Source organism: Pyrus communis, chromosome 4 (assembly GCF_963583255.1).
Source record: "Pyrus communis chromosome 4, drPyrComm1.1, whole genome shotgun sequence".
Taxonomy (NCBI): Eukaryota; Viridiplantae; Streptophyta; class Magnoliopsida; order Rosales; family Rosaceae; genus Pyrus; species Pyrus communis.
In genome coordinates this window covers 7,086,599-7,110,219 of record NC_084806.1, presented here as the reverse complement: position 1 = coordinate 7,110,219, position 23,621 = coordinate 7,086,599, and the positions used below count along the sequence as shown (strand labels likewise).

Sequence of the window (23,621 nt, the reverse complement as noted above, 5' to 3'; positions counted from 1 at the left end):
ATGTTCGGAGGGTAGAAATTAAATTTTATGCAAAAGGATCTTTATTTTTGTTCCATAAATGAGAATTAATTGTAAAATCCACTCCACATCGAATTTCAACTATTTGAACCGTCTAGTTTGCCCGATTCATGAATCATTCTTGCAAAAATTCAGTTCAATCCGAAACATTTGTCTATTTAATTATCACAATGAAATTTCATCGTTTCTTATAAAACAAAGTGTTCATCAATTTCTTTAAACTCAATTAGATGTCTCAAATATTTTTGATTTGACTAATATTTTGTAATAATGATTCTAAAAGATGCAAATTGAAAAATAAACGGTTAGAATCGTTAAAATTCGATGTAATGTGGACCCACAACTTGAAAAATGGAATTCCTTCCTTTAAATACTTCCTATATATATATATGTGTGTGTGTGTGTGTGTGGTTGGTAAAAATCGTAAAAGAAAATTGCTATTATGTTTAGATTCTCATGACACTACTATTCATGGACTACCGGACTCTTCCAAGGCAATACTCCACATCTTTTTCCTTTTCTTTTTTTTTTTTTTTTTTTTTTTTTTTTACGACAAAAGTTTGTGATATAACATGCCAACCGGCAACCACTACCCCCACATTGCATGTTTGTTACCTTTTGATATCTTTTTTTCTTGCTAAGTTTTTGCCTGCCAATCATGCACCAACAATAATTGCGGTTATAATTTCAGCACTGGTTGGGACAAATCAGCCGGACTGCATCCGCGGCAAAAAAGTCTCCACGCCCGTGGCCAAGGGTATTTTAAAAAGATGATTCGTGACGAACTACAATTAATCATCTTTTTAGTGCCCGAAGGAGACTAGTTGGATTTCATCGTTTAATTTTGAGAAAATACAAGTATTCATTTTTTACATGAAATTTGTATTTTCTTGTTATTTTAGTATAACAAAAATATTTTGTACTAATATTTGCCGTTCATGTTATTTGAATTGCATACTGTATTGTAGCTAATCACTTCGACTGTACCTTTATTTTGATGTTTCATCGGTCTAATTTACCAAAACCTTCGAAAAAAAAAAAGCAGTGGGATAAGCAAACCTAGCCGATAGGTTTATAAATTTTTCCATTCAACTTTGTGCTAAGCCTACAGTCCCAACAGGGAAAAAAAAAAGGTTCCTTAAATTTAAATCTGTAGCCAACAGTTTCATTAAATTGGATCTAATCAAATCATGGTTGTTAATGATTGAATTATTACTTAAACGTTAAACGTTGATTAACGTGCTTATTTCCTATTAGTGATACATCATTTGGTTTGCAAATTTGATTTCAAATTTGGGTAATGCTAGAGGTACTAAATTTGTAGACAATTTGTAAACTAAATAATATGTCACCAATAGAAATGAACACGTTATCAACGTTTGAATAATATTTCAATCATCAATTTTCATGTCATTTAGTTTATAAAATTCTGGATACAAATTTAGTCTCTCTAGCATTACCCTTAAAATTTTAGTCTCCAAAGCATTACTAATCAAATTGTCATTCATAGATATTAGTGTAAATCTGTAGACTAAGAGCACATTTATTAGTTGGTGAAGGGCAATGACAATTGGAGGGTAAGGTCAACAAAATTGCTCTTACTATTCACTCCAAACAAGTATTGTCTTTGGGCAAGTTCACTAGTTTCGAAAAATGAAGGAAAATGGCAAGTGCGATTACTATTCATAAATATATCTTTTTTAATTTTTAAATGTTCTCTTCGTCTTATTCTGCATGTGTCATTATCATTATAAATTTTTGCTAAAATTCTCGACCCTTCATATAGTATCATGTGTTATTATCCATTCATAATATCCGTTCAGATTATTGGTAAGATTCTTATTCATTCGCACTATCTAGCCGATGAAATTTATCCATCGTGGTCCACTTTTATCAAGACATCGCCAAATCCATACACAGCAAAGGACACACACTTTGTCCAATAATACTTTAAATACTTTTTTATTATTTAAATAATAATAAACATATTATTTAATTTTTCTTGAACTTAAAAACCAAAGAAAATTTTGATTTTTTTTAAGCCAAATGAAAAAAATGAGTAGAGAGTCAGTACCTGAGTACCCGGCACTTAGAAAAGTTCCGCAACAGTAAGTAAGTCACGTGTCGTCAGTCGAGTGAGCACCATTAGAAAATTGTGGAGATTTAAAAAATGTGAAGCATTCCCATCTCGTCCACCCCGCGACGAGAGTTGCGCACCCACAAAAACCAGACCAGGCAACCGCAGACAGGATTTTTGCTGCACTAATAATCGTATTAATGTCCCCATCGAAACACCCCCCTCCCCTTCGCCCCTCCCCTCCCCTTCCAATCTCTCCACCTTTATAAAAACCACCGCACACCGGAACCTAGAATCGCAACCGACATCTGCAGATTTACCCTTTTACATTTCACTTTTTTATTTTGGATCTTTATTGTTGGTGATATTATTAAAAAGTTTAACATGAAGAATCGGAGTCCATTTTCCGAGAGACCTGGGTTTCTCGCCGTGACTCTGGTTCTATTGATCGGCGCGGCGCTGGCCATCTCCAGCTTCTGCCAGGGTGGCACCTCCGTCTTCTACTCCATCGCCGGCCCCACATTTCTACGCGCCGTCGACAATAACTACTCGCCGGTGGCGATCCAGATCCAGGCCATCCTCCACTACGCCACGTCGCGCCAGACCCCGCAGCAGTCGCGAAACGAGATCGGCGTGTCCTTCCAGGTCCTCAAGTCCCGCGCCCCCTGCAACTTCCTGGTGTTCGGCCTCGGCTTCGATTCCCTCATGTGGGCCTCCCTGAATCCACGCGGCACGACGCTGTTCCTGGAGGAGGATCCCAAGTGGGTCCAAAGCGTCCTCAAGGACGCCCCTCAGCTGCGGGCCCAGACGGTGCGCTACCGCACGCATCTCAAGGAGGCGGACCAACTCCTTTCCTCGTACCGCTCCAAACGGTCGTGCTCCCCGTCCGAGGCGGTCCTGCGTGGAAATACGGAGTGCAGGCTGGCGCTGGACAACCTGCCGGACGAGGTGTACGACAAAGAGTGGGACCTGATCATGATCGACGCGCCGCGCGGGTATTTCCCGGAGGCGCCGGGCCGGATGGGGGCTATTTTCTCTGCGGCTGTCATGGCGAGGAGGAGGCAGGGATCCGGTGTGACGCACGTGTTCCTGCACGATGTGAATCGGAAGGTGGAGAAGGCGTTCGCGAATGAGTTCTTGTGCAGGAAGTTTTTGGTTAAGGCGGTGGGGAGGCTGTGGCACTTCGAGATCCCCTCCTCCGCAAACGCGACGCACGGTGACGGCTCGCGTTTTTGCTAAATCCCGCGGCGGTCGTAACGGCGAGCTTGGATTGGTGGAGACTGGAGAATCGTTACGCATTACTACTCGCTGCTTTCTCTCTCTCTTTTTTTTTATTGAGGAATTATTTTAATTTTATTTAATTATGAATTGTTTTTACAGTATTTTTATGTATTTTTTTAATTATTATAAAACGATTAGTTGAAATTAGCTTTTCTTTAATTTAAAAAAAAAGACCGTTGCACATAGAAAATCCCCCATCCATCTCCACTATTAGATTTTATTAATAACATGAAGTGCTTTTACAATATGATAATGTATGAAATGTGATAGTTCACTATTAGTTGAAAGAGGATTCTCTTTGTGAGGATTCCCGAAGATCTTCCAATCATGTTCGTTTATCGTAAATCATACTGTTAATTTCTGTTTATATTTAATTTTTAATAAAAATTTTACAATAATTTTTAACCGCACGATCTATCAAAAACTCATTCCTAATAGTTTTTTGGTTGTTCTTTTTAAAATATTAATAAGTTGACGGAATGATTAGTGGGCCTGGAATAATCGGTGAAAAGAAAGATAATTTAAATTAATTAATGATAATGGTGGAAAGTAATTCAATAGGATTCCTTTTGGATTTTGAGGCTTCGTGAATCGTATCCGTTCATCGTAAATCGTATGGTCAATTTTTATCAGGTAATTTTGTGTTTAATTTTAAATAAAAATAATTTTAAATAATTTATAATCGCATAATGTATGATGAACGGACATGATTTACGAATCTTCGGAATCCTTACAAAGAAAATCCGGATTCGAAAGTAAATGACCTCTCAACAGAACAATAATGGCGATTTCGAATTTTTTAGGTACTTTCCGACTTTAATTTTTTTTTTTTTTTTTTTAGGCTTGTGAGTTAATTGTAAAGACCTTGTCAACTGGAATGTCACTCGCAGTGTGTGGGTTACACCGCGGAACAATCCGAGTACTTGGGGTATATGCTTACCGATCATATCATCATTAATTTAATCTAATTATTGAATTGCATGTTTATTTATTAGTTTAATTGATTAAAAATATTCATTTCTACACTCAAAATCTTGCATTCGATATTCTCTTCAAATCCCGCTTGTTTTAAGAATAAAAAGAAATTATACACCCATGCTGATAGGCTTATCTAATTGTAACTTGAACTTCGGGCCCAAAAGTGGCCTTCTCCCAATAATTGAATAGTATCAGAATTGAATTTTTAGTGTAAAAATGTAGTTTTTTTTATTAAAGTGAACAATACAAGGATTTTTCGTTAAAGTTCCCTTGTTTTTATTAAGGGTTTTTTTTTTTTTTTTTTTTGTCAAACGATATATTTTGTCAGATTAGATGTTCGATTAGTCATCGACGGGTTCAAACCCACACCTTCATGGAACGGCTCAACTTCTTTTCCACCACTGTGGTAAAGGACCTAAAAGGATCCTCTCCGAATCTTCTTTGTGAGGATCATGTGGATCCTCAAATCGTGTCCGTTCATTGTATATCTTACGGTCAGTTTTCGTCAGGTACTATTCATATTTAATTTAAAATAAAAGTATTTAAAATGATTTCTGACCGTACGATGTAAGATGAACGGACACGATTTGAGGATCCGAAGAAGATCCTCATTCGTAAAGCGCCACTTGCCTTTATTTATTTAGTGAGGTTAGGTTAGGTTAGGGTTGCAAGGCAGACATTATTATCCTTCATTTGTTACTGTTTAGAGGTTATGAATTGCTACTTATCCTTGTTCAGATTTAAACTATTGATGCTTCTGATTGTTTGATCCTCTTGGTCTCTGCATGTAGATGAGGCCTTAATGTTCGACTCCATAATCTTCTTTGTGAAGGTCAAGAGACAGTGAGTGAAAACTCCAATGGCCAATGTGTATTGTCTTTCGCACATTTTTGGAACATAAAACTTCGGTGTAATTAATGATAAGAATATTTCTATGACTTCTCACCATAACTTGTACTGCATTGCTGATTTCCCTCTAAACTTTTATTTTAACTAGTTTCTCCTAAAATAATACCAAATAACAGCTAATGAAGTTGAATGAAATGCGTGTAAACATGACCAGTAAGTTGAAATTTAACTGTTTACAATGACTTGAGGTTTGACGTTTGAGGGTAGGGAATAATAGGCGCAGATGAAGTTCAACGGAAAAATCAGCAGTTGCTACAAGTTCCAAGAAAATATCAGCGAAATACTCCAAAGTAAAAGCTCTAACCACAAATTCTTTGCTTAATGCTGATTGACCAAGAAAGTAAAACATGCCTTATGTCAAGACTATTAGGTTTTCAAAAATAAGATTAGGAAAAAGAAAAATAAAGACTTACTATGCTCCATTTATAACAGGAACAAGTACAATCAGATCCATGAAATTACACATGTTTATTGTTACTAAAAGCAATATCATGATGAAACCCTAGGCTAGGTTAGTCATAGTATCAAATGTTTTTCTCCTGACCAAGAGGCAAGTGATGTTGGATGGCTGGGTCTGAGTGTGTGTATTGTTGAGGGTGCACAGCACAAAATCTGGCCGGTACAGCGCCAGTGCTAACCGGTCCTCCCCCAAAACCAAGCCGGTTGCGTCAAGCAGGACATGCCATGAGTTCCTGTGAGCCTCCGAGATCCAATGCATGGAGTATTTAGCTCCATTGACAGTGGCCGGATAGGAAAACAGTCCCTTGGGACTATACTTGCACTTTCTCCTAAAGTACTGGCTAAGTTGTGACCCTTTTATCCTCAAATCCAACCAAGTTTCTGGTGCTGAAATAACCCTAGATTCTTTGGTACTTGCAAATTCCTTTATGGAATCAGTCTCCTCACCCACAATGGTCATATAGTAATTTCCTCTGAAGAAAGGGTAGCTCTCACCAATCATCACCATAGCATCTTTGTAATTTGCCATGAAAAGGACTAAATAATCCTCCTCTTGTAACCCACAGTGCTTCAATGCCCTATTCCTTGCTTGGACCTCAGGAATGGATACAAAGTTCCCTTGGAACGAAGATTTCTTGGTCAGGATGTCTAAAAGTCTTGAGGGTTCCATCTGAGTCCTGTCCAGGTCTGAGTGAGTGCTGCTGAATGGGGACAACTCTTTTGGTGCCACACTCTTGGGTGACTTGAGCTTATTGTCATGGGGTGGAGTTCCTGATGATTCTTCGTTGATCGAAAGATTATCAATGTCTAGTTTTTCGACATCCTCCACTAATCCATTGAAGTATTCTGGGTACTTTGCGAAGATGTATTGCTGAACATATTGCATCTCACTTGGTGTGATTGGACCTGACCATCTCAGATCAAGGCCTCTGAGTGAGGATATGGCTTCTGCTATCAAGTGAGCAGGAAACATGGTGTTTGCCTTCTGTAATTCAAACAAGTATAGCGGAATTCAATTAACACGTGAATTAGTAATACCACAAGGTGGTGCGATCGTCACACTTACAAAAAAAGGGAAAAATGTAATGGGCTAATTAGTCCAAGAACAGAATTCAACGACCTTAATTATCATGCTGCTTGGTCTCCCATCTTTTCTTGGACTTCCATCTTGAGTTGGTGAGTTTGGTGAAGAACCTGAAGCCAATTCTTGGAGTTCACTTTTTACTCTATCCTAAAGAGCAGAGAATTAGAAATTTACAGCTCAAACTTAGCAACAATATTTCTTCTTATTCTTATTATCTCAACTACGATGAGAAGAATTTGAACTTGGGTGCAGAAGAAGAGCATTGTGCTCTACCCAACTTCACTATGCCAAGATATGTCAATGGGAAGTGATTTCCAAATACTCATTTTCTCTCGATGCACACCCTATTTATTCCTAGCCTTTCAGTTTTATTACTAAGGAGAACTAAGGGGCAAACGGAGAGAATGAATGGACGGAAATCATTTCCTTGTACCAATTAGGAGCAATTTTGAAGTAATTAAGTTAGAGAGGAAAGTTTATGGACATATGTATATGTACCTTGAGTTTGCCATTCATGATGTCTTTTTCTTGTATGTTTCTTCCCATGCTGCTGCTCCCTCCTTCAGAAGCAGGAGAACATAGAAAATTGGGAGAGGAAATAGAAATGTTGAACAAGAAGCTGAGACTAGTCTTCTGTTACATGAAGATTATATGCTGTAGGTGCAGGGTTGGGGAATCAAATTGAAATATTAAATTAAAACCATATATCTTCAAGACAAAGAGAGCAATGCCAGCAAGTGATGAAAGCAACACCCGCACACAGCATTTAGGACATTAATCAGAGTTTATTCAATTATATAATCCCCTTGATTAGCTCAGCAAACTATAATTATTCAGGTTAATTAACCCAAGTGTACACAATATGTCTACAGCTTCAAATCTTTATTTTCAAACGTTCGTGACATGTCTACTTATTAGAAATGAGTGACTGTCTTAGCTTTTATTAACACGTACAAAATTTAAAAACATGTAAGTCGAACATTACAACATGTAATCCAATACTTGAAAAGTTAAGAATCAATTGCATTGATTACGGAAGTAGTTGATCTCGTAGCCTTTCCTCAACCCTAAACCAAAACTAAGTAGGGCATCTAGTTGATGGTTTAATTTTTGGATTTTTAACTTGTGTCACCCGTAAGTTTATATATTTTATACCGAAATGCCTACGTGACACCGTAATTCAATCTAACTTACACAAAATAAAATATTACAAAAAGTTGGAGACGACGAAATGTCAACAACTAGCAAAGTTTTTTTAATAAAGATGCCAAGTATTTGGTCATCAAAGATTAATTAAATTATTGGGAGAGATGGCGACTCGTTGAGGAGGGCATACGCATTCAGGAATCTTTAGAAAAACGATAGGGACTCGTAATTTTAATGAACTCAGCCTACGACTAGATAAATTAGTAGAAAGAACCGAAGTTAATAATAATTTTAGGTGGGATTTGATTTGTGAAATAAAATTATGCGATTGCCTTTGAATATTCACGTACAACCAATTCGTCTAGCCTTTTAGGGTTTATTTTCTATTTGTTGGGAAGGCGGTATACGAAATCATGTGTCAGTTATTCAAAGTAGCGTGCTTTTTTCTCTGCATTCGAGTTTGAATGTTACTCTTTGTAGCGTAGATGTATTTAAAGTAAAATATGTTTCCCCAAACCAGGGATTAGTTTATATGGTTAATGATGTGGGCTAAAGCATGATTATCAATATAATGCTTTAATTTAGTCACAACCACAATTCAAAATAGATGCGGTCCTAAACATTCACATCCATCAACCATTACACGCATACTGCTTGGAATCAAAACACTATTTGTTCATCTTGCAAGTTCTGCATTGTTTTAGCTCATTTGTCTACAATTGTCGATCAAGAAATTTGAACTCAAAATCTCGTTTAACAACATGCCGTCAGATAAAATTAATATTAGTTACGCTATCGTTCTTTAAAAATGATAGTTGTGTTGGATTGGTTTGATCCCTTTAGTGCAATCCCCCTTCCAAGTTCCAAACGTTAGTTGATGCACAAAAGGTCTTATTGCGTACGAGACGCCGCATGGCAGCAATTTGGTTGCTCCCTTGAGCCAAAGCTTTGAAGCAAAACGCTTCATATGTTTGCATTACATGGTTGGAATTTTGCTAAATTGGTATGTCGGCAGCATCTCATCTCCAACCAAACACATTATTTCTTCACGAATATCAAATTGGACGGACTCGATTAGCATGATGATAATAATTGGTTTGCATTATTGAAATATGCTGAAAGCATTTGTGTCCTCAAACAAATTACCCCAAAGAAAACTACGACTAAAATCGACTCATTTCGCAGACTTCGAAGCCAACATTAAAGAAAAATATGCCCCCCAGTAGAAGTTAAGGGCTCGTTTGAAAGTGCTTTTAAAATAATTAAAAACGCTTTTGGTGAAAGTGTTTCTGAGTTCCAAATCACTTACATTTTTACCAAGAATTAGTTCCAAAAACACTATCATCCAAAGCGTCTTCAGTCATTTTAAAAACACTTCAAAGAGCCCTAATTGTATTGGATACGATCTTTGGACAGATGATTCTAAAATAGTAGGAAACTAATCTGGCCTTTCATAAAATCAGTAAACAAAGCATAAAATTCACAACCGAATAATACAGGCCGATGAATGCCTACTTTCTGAGTTATACCTGATTACATACCGAGCGAGCATATGGATAGATTCTGAGCCACGACTGCTCTGCTCACTGGTATCATGAATTAGCCCAAATCTGAACCAGACGAGGAGGGCACTGGGAAGGCCGCTATAAATTGGCACTCTGTACAAAAGTACGGTAAAAAAGGATTATCCCCGCTACAAAAAGTATTTCATCCGATCATCTCTTCTCATGGCATTGTACACAGCTTGGACCTGGAAACCACAGTAATATTCCATGTCATTGAATTATAAATTTTACCATTTTACTACATGAAAATTTGTTTACATCATGGATATAGAGAAATAACATTAGCAAATTCGTGGCGGTTGTGCAGGGGAGAGGGGGGAAAACCTGTTCGCTAGAAATTACTTGAACAGGTCCAATGTTTACAGATACATATTTTCCCCTTGATGATACCTTCTGCCTCACACGACCCTGCCATAAAACACAACACTGCATAAAATTGTCCATCAAACTTTTGCATTCATTATTTTGAGAGTGGATTGAACTCGTGCACTTGATTGATTAGACATCAGTAAACATGTCAACAATCACATTTTCGAAAGTGATTCTTAATTCAAAACGGGCAACAAAAAGGATTGATGCGCAAGGATAGTTGATACATGTTACACCATCCTACCACTCGCCACATGATCACTTTGGATGAAATGAATTTTATCGTATGGTAGGTTTAAATTAAAACCAATACCAACTCATGATTACTGCATGAATTGTGACCAAGCCGAGAAGACAAAGACTCCCAGTACTTTTAGTATAATGTTCCTTTCATTGACAATTATCTTATCGGTAAAAAATACCCAATGATGGAACTCACAAAAAAGATAATAATTTGGCATCCACTGATCTTAATTTGCCATGTTCATAACTTCATTTTACACTCAACAATCTAACTTCAAAGCGCATTCTGATAGTCCTATGGTCAATTCAACTATTGGTCGGTATCCCTATGATTGGTTCCATGTAACCCTCAATAAGTTCACGTCAAGAGCCTTTTTCAGTTATGAGCACTAAGGGCAGGATGTATACCACATTTTTCTAGCCAACAGGTCCCTCTTTCTCAATAGATGTTGGCAAAGTACCTACTACATTCAATAGAGGAGTTGAATAGTTCCTTTTACGACATAGCAGCCTTGCTGAACTCTTTGCACAGCATTTTCAATTCAAACCTAATAACGCTCAAAATCATTTTTGAGCACATTTCTCACTCCTCTTCAGGAGCTTTGAGCTTGCAATAAGATATTTCTCGGTGGATAACTGCATAAACCATGATTAGTTTTCCATCATGATCACTGGTCAAAGCTGCTCCTTGTTTCTCATAACTGCTTCACAAGCCATATTCCTCAGGCTGTCCATTAGTACATCTTATTGTCTCCGAGCTACAGTGACACTTACTTTGGTTGGAATCATAAAGTTCTGTACAAAATTAAAGCGCACGAGGGACATGGTAATATACATCGCTATAAGGTCTCCCTTTGACCCCAATGAATAATAAAATTACCTTAAGCCTACTGATAGTAATTTCAAGGATTTACACAGAAGTCTAAGAAACAACTCAAACGCACCACATCTTTGCGTATAGTTTGGCACATACTAAACATTGCAACAATATGTCCTCGCATGCTTTACGACAACAAGCACCTCTATGGCTATCATGATTCACTTGTATCAGTCCATAAATTTACACACTTGAGAAGTCAACTCCAAATTAACTGCTAGTTGCCTATTTTATTCATCTCCTATTGAAGTGGTTAAAAGAATTTACTCATGCACCCAAGTTCCTACGTATTCATGAACATTGATACACCCAATGAAATACTATTTACAAAAATTTCACCCAAAAGGGAAACAACTTCCCCCAGAAGTGTATGTCCACTTAATGGCTTGCTTTCAGCAAGGTACTGGTACGCATAATGCTTGCAAATACATGCATTCGACAACCAATTCATAAATATATCTATCAACGAATTGAAATGACAGCCATCCACAACAAGGGATACGTACACATATATATATATCGTAAGTATGCATACCTCTGGAACAGGTTGCTGAATTACGGACTCCACAGCAACAACCATAGCTTGCACAAAATCATCCCCTCCAGTTCCAATTGCTGTGAACCCTCTAACAGTCGGGTACGAATTTACCTTAAAACACACGCGCGCGCGCACAAAACCATACCATTTATATACACAAGCTCATAAAAAATCTTAAAAACTTAATCAATGAGCTTTTAAGTCAAAATTAAGACAATGGCTTTCCCAATACCTTTTGATCCAAGTCGACCCATTCATTCGTAGAATCATCCGCCACCGTGCCTCCGATAACCACATTCGTCGTCTGCCCAACCCTCCCTTCTGTTTTCGACACCTCTGCATCCAATTCCAACACCAACAACGAGTCAAAAACACACATTAATAGAAAAAATTAAGGTAAAATAAAATAAATTTCGGAGGCTATGAGGCGAGCGAAACCTGAAATTGCTTTCAAGATGGCCTCTTGCGGCGGGCCCTGGTCGTCCTCCGACAAAGCCGGCGAGTTTTCGTTGTGGGAGCAGTTGAGGTGAGTCCGTCGCACCAAGTGGATGTCTCGGGTCCTGAAGTGGCGGCTCAACCTGGGGGAGGAGAATCCGCGGGTCCTGAACGAGGCGGAGGCGGAGCTCCGAGCGAGATGAACGGGTCGCCACGCTTCTATTAGCAGAGCGGAGCGGAGCGCAGTCCTGCACGCCATTTCTGGTCCTTTTTCGATTCCGAGAACAGACTATTTTGTGTGTGTGTGTGTGTGTTTTTTTTTATTTTTCTGTCCCAAAAGATAAATAAAGGACATTCTTTGAAATTTAGAAGGACGAAGTTATCCTTTGAAATTGGCGTTGGTGAGGGGATCATGAAGGGTATAAAAGTCATTTGGAGTGATTGCGGTTGGTTTACCGCTTACGAGGGTATAAAAGTATTTTTATTTTATGAACTCAACTATTTATGGGAATTTGAATTGACGGATTTGAGAACGCGGACGTGGGCGTAGTAAAGTTGGCGTTCATTTTAATTCGTTGTTCTGTATTTTTAGATTAAATTAATTTAAATATCACTTGAACAAAAAATAAATAGTTTTATGGATAGAATTCGTAAATTAGTTAATGCTGCAATGTGAAGTGTTCATGTACGAGTCATCAATGTTGTAGCATATACATCCTTCCTTTTGGAAACCTTGCAGGATTTTATTTCATTCCTGGAGCACTGCGTGTAGAAGAAAAATGCCAATGGACAGAGGAGGGTTTAACCAGCTTCCCGCAGCCTCTAATAGAACCAATGACAATGCATTCCGATTCTTTCTTTTCTATTGATTCTTTTCCGATTGAGATGTATGGATATTACGTGGCCAATTAATGATTTATTATCTGTGGCGAACGAGGGAAAAGTTTTGGCTGCAGAAGGGAGTTCAAATTCTGAATGTAATCCTACTGACAGCAAAGGGGGTGCCAACTGCCACGGGTGGAAGTTCTTTGAAGAACATCAAGTGTCGTCAAAAGGAAACTCAGGAAAATCAGTTTTGGCTTCAATTTTATTTTGGCCCAAAAGACTGGCAAAACCTGCAATGCCTCTGGGTGAAGAGTTCCAGCCTGAAGGTGCAATAGTCAATTACTTTGGCCACCTTGATGACATGGAATTTACATTTGTTGTGTCTTCTGGTTTTTTGTCTAGGTGATATGCTTGGGGACATCTTGATGACATAGAAGCTGATTGGAGTAAGCCTACCGTAAGCATGAGGTAGCCATTTCATTTTTGTTTTTCGATCCTGGTTGTTCATCAACAAATGTCTCACTTTCCTCGGTTCAGGCTGCAAAGCAATTTTCCTTTTCGGCGGAAAGCTTAGGGAGGTTCCTCCAACAGCAATGTTCCTTCGAAGCGGTGATGTTCTACTTATGGCCAGGAATCGAGGGAATGCTTTCATGGTAAATGCGTGCCTCGGCTATTCACTGATGGAGAAAATGCTGAAATTGTGCCTCTTGAGAAGCATTTCTCTGACGATACGGTTAAATTCCTTCTCATTGAATTTTCGGTTTCGGAAAGAATTTTTGGCGATATAGAATTGTAGGAGGTGGTGCTACACAAGGACGTGGGAGAGTTACAACAACGTGGGCTTGCACCCGTGAATGTGTGGCTCATTACAAGTTAAGAAGAAACAAGAGAAAATAAGTATGAATGCAGGCATCATTGATTATCCAAAATAAAAAGGAAATGGAGCAATGCAAGTGGCATCGGTTATTTGATTGTGAAATTTAATCTAACGTGTGTGATAATATTATTGGGAGTCGTTTGTTATTTTTTGTAATAAGGGTCAGTTTGGGATTGTTGTGCTTTTAAAAAAAACTATTTCTGCTGTGTTTTAAGAACGATCAGATGTAAAATAAAGTTGATGAGCATTTGGCTAATTGAATTTTAAAAGTATTGTGTGTATAAAAAACAGCGTAAAAGCGTATGGTAAAATTTAATGTAAAAGTGATATAAATGTATATAATAACAAATGTTCATAATAGTAGGAGTGTGGGTGACGACAACAGTGGTGGTGGTTGCGGCAATGATGGTGGTAGTGGCAGTTGTGGTTGTGGTGGCAGTGATAACAGTTGTGGTAATGATGCATGGTGGTGGTGGTGGCGATGGCGACATTGATGGTGGTAACAATGGTGGCAGTGATGGTAGTGGTGGTGGTAGCGATGGTGGCAGTGGAGGTAATGATGGTGGTAACAATGGTAGTGTTTACCTGTTTCTCTAAAAAATAAAATGCGTGCGGAAAGCTAAATAATGTCACTTAAAAAAAATTAATCAAGGTATACAACAATTGAAAATATTTATTAAAGACCTAACTCTGTTTTTATTAAAGCAGCTTTTAAAAGTAATCTATAAACTGCTTTTAAATGCTATTGTCTGGAGCTCGTTGCTTTTAAAATAAGCAGGATATACACTTTTTTACTGCTTAACTTTAAAATGAAGCAGTTTTTAGTGAAAAAAACAATATTAAACTGGGCCTAATTCATAGTACATATGCTCCTGCCGTGCAAATTTGTAGTTTTTCCACAACTCGATTTTGTAGGTTGTTCTGGGGCCTAAGAAAATATTTGTACCATCTTTGGAAAAAAATTGAAGCTAATGGATGCTAATTGTTTTTTTAAGCTCAATATTCTCCGTTTCAAATGCAAATTAAAATTCAAACTAACTTTAGCCCCCCCAAAAAAATAAAATTAAAATCATGAAACTGGAAAGAAAAAGAAAAAGAAATGTTGACAGTGGGATTTGAACCCACGCCCTTTCGGACCAGAACCTTAATCTGGCGCCTTAGACCAACTCGGCCATATCAACTGCTTGTTACACCATGCTATTTTCACTTAAATAAGGTAATAGAATACACCGCGCCAATCACAAAATAAGTTGTTCCACTTCAGGAAACATTGATTGGAGCAAAATATTCATAAAGATTTACACTTAAATTTGATATCACCAAGCCTGATAGTGTGAACTTGTAACTAAACAAAGCAATAATGTGATTGATGTATGATGAGAGTAAAAGTGTTTTAATTTTGGTCACCATCTTCTTATACGTGTGGGGTCATTTACCACGCCTTAAACTACTTGAGTTAGTAGAGCAACGATCCACATCAAGATAATTATTTACATTTTGTGAGACTTGACATGTCATGACATACATTTTACAAGGCTTGACATGCCCTGAACATATCATGACATCCATTTGCCTTTCAGGCACTAGTCCCACAGATGGACAATAATTTGCCTAGCGTGATGCTTGACCTCACCCCTCATCCTACGTTGCATTCTTTTTTTTTCTTCCTGAATTAGGAGTGAAATATTTTATTTTATTTTCCAAGTTGTGAGCATGTCTAAGTTTTGCAAAATTTTCTCCATATCTCCATTTTTGGTATCGTATCGCAATTGAGATTTTTTGTAGATGCTTATGTTGATATGTTCTTATCTTTGTTTCTTGATAAGACCGTCAAAATTAGTATTTAACAGCTTGGTTGTGAAAACTTTTTTGAGAAAAGTCAAAATCAGTATTTTATATAATTATATGTCGGGTTAGGAAAGATTTAACGTTCTTGTACTATTGTCAAAGTTGTGAGCGTGCCTACAATTTCGCCGAAATTTCCTCGATATCCCCACTTTTGGTAACGTATCTCAATTGAGATTTTTGTCAATGTTTATGTTGATATGTTCTTATCTTCATTCCTCGATAAGACTGTAAAAGTCATTATTTAACTGCTTGGTTGTGAGAATTTTTTTATTTTTAAATAGTTAAAATCATTATTTTATATAATTAAATGTTGGGCTAAGAAAGATTTAACGTTGTTGTGCTATTGTTCAAGTTGTGAGGTTGTTTGAAATTTACTCGATATCCCCATTTTTGGTAACGTATCCCATTTGAGATTTTTTTGTCGATGTTTGTTGATATGTTCTTATCTTCATTCCTCGATAAGACCATCAAAATCAGTATTTAACAGCATGATTGTGAGAATTTTTCAAAGAAACAATCTAGTTTTGGAGATGAAAATTAGAGACAAAGTTCTGCCCAAGATAGCTCTTTGTGCTTGAAGTTCCTCAACCAACATAGTTCGTATAACAAAGTAATTACTCATATCTCGATTTGAATTTTTTCATATACTAATATTCATTTTAGATTTGATCAAAATCGCTATTCTAGATATTCATTTATGACTTCCAAGTATAAAGTTCAAGGATCAAGATTGTTCAAGCTGAAATTTCATTGTTTGAAAGTGAATTCTAATCACTTTCTAGATCCACATACACGTTTGAAGCAAAGTTATGAACATGGTTTAAAAGTTTGAGAATATCATCAAGACTTTTTTGATATTTTCATTTTTCTTCAGGAGTATCGTTATTAAATTCAATATTTTAATGATGTTTTATTTAGATACTTAAAATTTTCTTATGGTTTTTTTACAATTTAACTTCATAATTTTTTTTTTAATTTTCTTTCTTTATCTTCATTTTCGATATTTTTCTTACATCGGCATTTAATAGATTTATGATAAATTTTCATTTCTTTTATTTTTGTTCCGGATCGAACAGAAAAATGGCTTGGAAATGTTGAGGTGTGAGCGGCATACGATGGCGATGATGGGAATCTCTAGGTATTATGTTATATAGTTCGTAAGGTGATTTTTGGGGGCCCTTTCCCAATGTGGATTGGTTGGCTAAACTCTAAAGCAAATAGTGAAATATATTTCAGAAAGATCCAGTTCACTACTTACTTTTAGAGTTTAGTCAACTAATTCATAAAATGTGATAAAAAATAACGCAAAGACGTGAATTTTCAAGTAAGAAACTATGAAGCGGGAAAATTACTCAACAATACAATGTCGTCATATTTAGGTTTTTCTATATGTGACATTGTATTATTGGATCTGAATGTCACAATAATGGTTAAAATGATCTATATAAGTGCTCTCATCCACGGGAAGGATAAGTCTGATAATTATATTAGGACTTGTCTCCCTACTGGAATGAATTGACAACTGAAGACATTATACACAATTGTGATATGGTTGAAGCAATTGAAGACTTTAGTGGAGACCAAGGTGTACTTGTAACTCCATCCGTGAATGTGGCTGGCTTTGCGACAATACCAGAACAATACTTGCCTCTTCAAAGAAGGCGTAGGAGTTCTTACTCAAAATTATTCGTTATCAATTTATGGAATTCCGTTTTTATAATTAGAATCATTCATATTATAAATTACTCTATAAAGATCTCATTTGTAAAAAATGAATTAAAACTAAAGTTGTTTAGTTATCGAACTATATAAAAACAAATGAACGGAATTAGTAAAAACATTACGAACCGTCTATGTATTTGCTAGAATAAATTAACTAAACGACCTTAATTTTAATTCATTTTTTACAGAGATGATATTTACAATGTGATTTATAATATGAACGGTTATGATCATAAACACAAAGCTCTGTGAGTTGAACATGAAGAGTTTTGAGTAAGAGTCCCTACTCATATTTGAGTAGCCGTTCTATTTCATTGGCATATGGATCCAGAGAGACGAGAGATATTTTATCAGTAATTAATTTAACGAGTCTAACAATTTTTGGAATAGGAAATTATCAGAATATTCACAACAATCACACCCATTATCTACTTTCAGATATTTTTTACAAACACCCATAAAAATTTCAAAACTAATTAACATCACACGTAAGTTTGACAATTTTTTAACCGACCTACTAACACAACGCGAAAGGACACTAAAATAACCTGTTAAAAGTCTGTTAGTCTGAGACGAAACACACAACCCATTAATCAATTGAGTCGCCTACTAAAAATCTGTTGAAATAATAAATTTAACATGACACATCTTGTTAAGATACTATAAACTCTTCACAAACATGACAAACACAAAATGTTTTTCAGGCCTATCACACCTGAAAATTTTCCAGCGGTGTACAAGAAAAAGAAAAAGAAAAGAAAATCAAGTGGTACAATCCTACCAGTAGCGTGGAAGGAAGAAAAATCAATAAAATACAAAACACGTCCGCAAAATTCCAAATATTCGACGTGCTTAAAAATCCCACCCAGCGGCGTCTACGTGTTCATTCACTTCACCACTTTAATTTTTCAATTTTTTTGCAATAAAACCCCAAAAATTAAATAATAAAAATCCTCGTTCTACACCTTTCGCTTATTTTCCTCCCTCTCTCTGCTCTCTCCTGGTTATCTGCCACATCAGCAACAATGGGAGGTCCGATCGTGCTGACTCAGCTGGCCACCGGTCTCGGCGTCCTGGCGGGCGCGGTCTTGGTCAAAACGATCATGGACCGGAACACCATGGCCGGCCCGTTCCCGCGGTGTCCCAGGTGTAACGGAACGGGTCGGGTCTCGTGCTTCTGCTCCCGCTGGTCCGACGGCGATGTCGGGTGTCGGAGTTGTGCCGGGTCGGGTCGTACGTTATGTAGCAGCTGCGGTGGGTCGGGTACGGGTCGGCCACTTCCGGTTCAGATCTCCGTACAGCGTCCCAACCCTCCGTCTTAGCTGGGTCAGTTCTGGTTCTTATTAGAAAGTCATAGAATTTCTCTCTTTCCTCACAATTTTTTTTCCAAAAAAAAAAAAAAAAAATTGTAGAAACTACAAAAAACTAGATCTTGTATTATAGTAAGTTAATGATATTTTGAGAGAAGGAGAGAAGGTGAGAGTTCATCATTCGGCTGTAATGAGGTGACTTTCCTTCAAATTAATATATTTTTATAACTAAATTTGTCTGCTTAATTGATAAATTTGTTACCTTTAAGTGTAATTTGTTTGTAAATTGTATTGGGTTCCACTGAATTTCACAATTTAGTTTACTCAAGTTTAATTAGAATTTTAGTATTTGCTGCTTAATTTATTGCTTGTGGCCACAAAGTTTGTGTTTATTCATTTTTTTGGGTTTGTTTTCGTATCTGCAACTTGGGCTTTTGTGCAAACTACAAAGCAAGAACCAGTGTTTGGCAATTTAACGAGTGAACAGAAATCTTACCGTCCAATCCTTGTGTTTAGTTAACTAACTAATCTGGTGTTGATTTCAGGACTTTGGTCCAAACAACTTCTCTTTGAGAAATGATTTCCGTACATGTCTCTTTTTCAGTACTCTGGTGTTTATTTTTATCCTTAATTCTTCAGAAATGTGTGGTAACGGAAAGAATGGGCGGAAATCACTTTTTTTTTTTTTTTTTTTTTTTTTTTTATCTCCAAACCAACTAACATGAATTTGGCTTCCATGAGCCTTAGCTTCATAAAAGCTGAATGCTTCCAAAACAAATAATTGTCCTTTTGTTTTCAACTTGAGGGGAATGGAAATGAATTATCTTCGGATCATTTCTTCCTAATTCATCAAGTATGGAGATCCGAATTATTGAAATTTAATATAATAGCTAAAGTTATTATAACTTTTAAAATGGACTTTTCTTTGTTGCTGTTGGATTAAATTTTAACTGGTCTGAGAGAAATGATTGATAAATTAGATTTTGAATATAATATGCATGATTTGATGGTTAAATCTGGGAGTGCCTCCGCTCCATCCGGAGCTCACCTTCCTGATTAAATTATGTTGAGGCTGAGAGCCTTGTGGATGTTAGTTGGCAACTTGGCATCCAAGTTGATGATTAAGTACCTTGTACAACTTTCAGATGAAAGGGCAGGAGATTCTGGTTACATATAAACGAAGGATGATCATTTTCGGATTCTTTTTAAGGAAAATTAATGAAAATAATTTGAAATTTTTTAGTTTTAATAAAAAACTATGTTATAAGTTTTGTTTAATGATTAATACAAGGCCCATATTAAAGTAGTTTAACTAAAAATGGCTAAACTATAATAAATTATGATTTGTTGATTTTACCCTTAACTTTTTTAGATTGAGTTCTAGATTTTTGTCGTTAATGGAGTTCATCGTTGTTTGAAAGACCTTCTTTTTCTTTGAAACAAAATTATAGATCCTCATGCTATTTAATTTATATTTTGTATTATTTCGTTGAAATGTGATCGTCGTTATTATTCATAGTGTATTCGAGGTACTGTTTTTCAATTTTTTTTTTGTCAGTGAAGTTCATCGCTTGTTTCTCCATAAAATAAATTTGAGATCTGCATGTTATTCAATAATAACGACGGGTCACTGTTTCTGAATTTTAAGTAACACTGTTTCTGGAATCTAAGTTGCTGTTTTTGGATTTAAGTCACTGTTTCAGAATCCAAATGAAATAGACATATTGTTTCTTAAATGTAAGTTAGAAAAGAAATAGTGAAATTCATTGTATTTGGATTCAAAGCAAAATAAGCACTATGTTTCTTAAATATAATCAACTGATGCATGAAAGAAAAGAAACAGTCAAAGGTTAAAACATAGATTGTTTCTGAAATTTAAGTTACTGTTTCTGGATTTTGGTTCTTTTCTTTCCAAATACAGTGTTTGTTTGTGCACAGATAAAACAAACACTAAATCTGATTTTTTTTTTCTTCGGAATCAGTGTTATGTTTTGGGTTCTCTAGAAATAATTTTATGTTTCGGTTCTTTCTTTTTTTCCAGACACTTTTTCGTCGATTTCTGCCATTAAACTTCTTTGAACTTGTTTAGGCGGCTTTGTTCCGATGAATGCTTCATTTTTCAACTTTGATTTGAGTGTTTTTGAAATGGGGGAATTTGATTTGATATGAAGACAGAGAGTTATTACGCGTGGTTTTGTTCTGGGTTGAGGTTAGTGAAGAGCCATGACAATATTAAATCATTTAAGGATACTTACGAAAGCGTAGATTTGTAGCGGCTTGGGCTTGTAAGTTTGACCCGTTGATAATAGTTTTGGATGATTTTTTATTAAACTTTGAGCCATTTTGGTTAAATAACATTTTGGGATGATTTTTGGTTAAATATTTGTTGGCCTAGATCCTTTTCATTAAAGCTCCCTTCTTTTTATGAGAATCTTGAAAATTCATAAATCATGTCCGTTCATCGTACTTCGTATAGTGTGTGGTCAGTTTTTGTCAGATACTATTTGTATTCAATTTTAAATAAAAAATTTAAAATAATTTCTGATCACACGATATATGATAAACATACATGATTTATGGATCCCCAAAATCCTCACAAAGAGGATCCTCATTCCATATGCACAAATAAAGCTTGTTAAAAATGATATTAAATCGTGATTAATATACAGCTTATATCAGTTTATTAGATCCGCACGTTTAATTTTGAGTAAAATCTTGTAACCGGTTTTATTGTATATAATTCCCAAGCTATTAGATAAGAACATCGGTTCACATGATTGAAACTTCGAAATCGCTTAATTTTAATAAATAAGACTGCAATCTGACTGTATGTTTGAGGCTTTGAGCATCTTCTCCCTGTCTACACAAACCAGGATTTGGATTTTTTAGAAGTTCATGTTGTTTAACCTTTTCGTAATGAATATTGTGGTCCAAATAGATCCCAAGTTGAGTTCTTTCCACGAAAAAAAGAAATCGTTTTGAAGTGGATTTGTAACTCGAGTGATTTAGAACACTTGTTAATACATTTGTAGTTCTAGGTTCGATAGTTCCCTCCTATATCGCAAAACAGTAGTCTACATATTTATAAGTTCCGATTTTGTAGGTCACCAGCTGATTTCATACATATTGGAACGAAGGTTCCAAATATATTTTTGTACACAAGGCAAGCAAATCAAATTACAAGTTTTAAGTCCTACCAACGTTGCCCCTTCTCCTCACGCACTTGAGTCCCAATTATAATTCTCCTTCCTTCCTCACTTGGGGGAAAAAGACTGTCAAAAACCAACCAAAACAAATACATGTTAACCCTAATTAAGAAAACCCTGAACATGTTCTCAAATTAGTTTAAATCAATTTAAACTGTACTAATTGCACTTACAGCAAAAATGGTGGCATGGCCGGGATCAGCGAGGTGAGCGAAGAGGTTGTCAATGGGGCCAGTCCCAGTGTAAATGTGCTGGAACCAAGCTCCCATCACAGCCAACATAGCTAGCCTTCCGTTCTTGATCTCCTTTGTCCTCAACTCCTTGATCTTCTCAGGCGAGCCGCTTCCCCATCCAAGTGGGTCAAACCAGAGCCCTCCCGGGTACCCAACATCTGTCCCGGTGAGCTTGTTGTTGGGGAAGATTGGGTCTGTGTTAACAGACCCGGGCTTGAGGATGTCCGCCCATCTCCTTCCCTCGGCCCACCCGATCAAAACAAGTTCAACGACGAAGAGAGTGGTGGTGTCTGTGAAGTACTCTTGCTCTCCGGCTGTGTACCATGATGGGGTGTTTAGAATGCCAATTTTGGTCAAGAATTCGGGGATGAAGATTCCGGCTGCGCCGAGCATTGCCCATCTGCAGTGTACAAGCTCCGCTTGCTGGTTCCATTTCAGGCTGTCTGGGTCAGATGCTGTACTTACAATTTAATAAACATTATTAGTTACAGATTTCATCAGCATTTAGAGATCATGTGAGAATTAGGGTTAGGGTTTAGTAACACTGGTGTTCAACTTACAAAGACCAAGCGGATCAAAGCCAAAGTCTCCTGGGAGGCTGCATTATTGTGGCATAATAAACACGTAATCAGAAACTAGCAAGGAAGATGTAGACTATATAAAGAAACATATAGAATATAGAGTATTATTTTTAGAGTTCACATGTTAGTAACAAAAAAGACTAAATGTTGCTAGACAGTCCGATAAGAGAACATTTATATGTAGGTATACGAAACATTTTGGACCGACCTTCCATCGAGCCATGGTGGAGGGGTGCTTCCCGGAAACCACAGAGGTCTATCAGGGTCAGCAGCAGCAGCACGTACTGTAAAAGATGACGATGATCCGGTGGATGCTGTGAAGCTTCTCACTCTCAGCTTCCTTCCACCAAAGAAAGAAGCCTTGGTCGCTGCCAAAGTAGCCCCACCCTTCTGGGAGCTGCAGTATAATCCATATCCTTGTTGTATCAATTAAGCAAACGTGACTAAAAACAAAGCTCCAAATTTCCACTAAACCATGCAAGAGCAAGTAATTAACCACAACATTAAGTTAATTAATTACTAATTACCGTGAAGATACGGCGACGGTTGCAATGGCGGAAGAGGAAGCCCAAGCGGAGGCCATTTTGTGAGACTTCAACCAAACCTTGCTGCTTGTTTGATCTGTGAAATTGGATGGGGGGTTTGGAGTGTTTGGGGAGAGAGAGTTAATGTAAAGAATTGAAGGGCTTATCTTGTAGGATAGGAGAGTGGTGTCCGATTGGCTTTTGGATTGCCATGTGGCGTGCAGAATCTGAAAGTGGGCCCCTTCATTCCCTCCACCTCCAGTTGTTGAGCTTACCTGGAAAAATCACAAACTGGTGGTTTACATTACAAGTCAGAGTCACCAATATATCTGAGAACTGATTGCAACCAATGAGGGCATCGTATAAGGAGGCCAAGTAGATATCTGATATTCTCACATAAGGTAATGTTTATTACCCAATTCAATGTGTATGAAGCACGTATAACACAACATCAACACAAGCTTGAATCCATTGATTATCCAAAGTTCTCGAACAAACATAACAATGACGTCTTAT

At 36.9% G+C, this 23,621-nt stretch overlaps 5 protein-coding genes, 1 non-coding gene and 1 pseudogene across 6 annotated transcripts; 3 read left to right on the top strand and 4 right to left on the bottom strand.

The window, feature by feature from the left end:
- Positions 1-1,946: 1,946 nt before the first annotated feature.
- On the top strand, positions 1,947-3,656 carry LOC137731666 (arabinogalactan O-methyltransferase 2-like). Its single transcript, XM_068470846.1, has one exon. The coding sequence runs from the start codon at positions 2,480-2,482 to the stop codon at positions 3,332-3,334; it is 855 nt and encodes a 284-aa protein (XP_068326947.1). The 5' UTR covers positions 1,947-2,479; the 3' UTR covers positions 3,335-3,656.
- A 2,009-nt stretch (positions 3,657-5,665) lies between these two features.
- Positions 5,666-7,474, bottom strand: LOC137733041 (uncharacterized). The gene is made up of 3 exons (XM_068472269.1): positions 7,305-7,474; positions 6,843-6,953; positions 5,666-6,707 (listed from the first exon to the last, which is right to left on the bottom strand). Exons 1-3 carry the CDS (start codon positions 7,350-7,352, stop codon positions 5,766-5,768), a joined length of 1,101 nt encoding a protein of 366 aa, XP_068328370.1. The 5' UTR covers positions 7,353-7,474; the 3' UTR covers positions 5,666-5,765.
- A 1,561-nt stretch (positions 7,475-9,035) lies between these two features.
- Positions 9,036-12,287, bottom strand: LOC137731755 (uncharacterized). Its single transcript, XM_068470951.1, has 5 exons — positions 11,983-12,287; positions 11,777-11,880; positions 11,542-11,655; positions 9,842-9,925; positions 9,036-9,702 (listed from the first exon to the last, which is right to left on the bottom strand). The coding sequence occupies exons 1-5, from the start codon at positions 12,236-12,238 to the stop codon at positions 9,646-9,648; spliced, it is 615 nt and encodes a 204-aa protein (XP_068327052.1). The 5' UTR covers positions 12,239-12,287; the 3' UTR covers positions 9,036-9,645.
- A 104-nt stretch (positions 12,288-12,391) lies between these two features.
- Positions 12,392-13,600, top strand: LOC137732596 (DNA N(6)-methyladenine demethylase ALKBH1A-like; annotated as a pseudogene).
- Positions 13,601-14,781: 1,181 nt separating this feature from the next.
- TRNAL-AAG (transfer RNA leucine (anticodon AAG)) lies at positions 14,782-14,862 on the bottom strand. The gene has a single exon. It is a non-coding gene; the product is annotated as a tRNA-Leu (tRNA).
- Positions 14,863-18,136: 3,274 nt separating this feature from the next.
- Positions 18,137-18,835, top strand: LOC137731836 (uncharacterized). Its single transcript, XM_068471073.1, has one exon. It carries the CDS (start codon positions 18,277-18,279, stop codon positions 18,571-18,573), a length of 297 nt encoding a protein of 98 aa, XP_068327174.1. The 5' UTR covers positions 18,137-18,276; the 3' UTR covers positions 18,574-18,835.
- A 2,821-nt stretch (positions 18,836-21,656) lies between these two features.
- On the bottom strand, positions 21,657-23,229 carry LOC137731511 (chlorophyll a-b binding protein, chloroplastic-like). The gene is made up of 5 exons (XM_068470631.1): positions 23,109-23,229; positions 22,790-22,978; positions 22,561-22,598; positions 21,941-22,455; positions 21,657-21,833 (listed from the first exon to the last, which is right to left on the bottom strand). The coding sequence occupies exons 1-5, from the start codon at positions 23,162-23,164 to the stop codon at positions 21,816-21,818; spliced, it is 816 nt and encodes a 271-aa protein (XP_068326732.1). The 5' UTR covers positions 23,165-23,229; the 3' UTR covers positions 21,657-21,815.
- Positions 23,230-23,621: the final 392 nt, after the last annotated feature.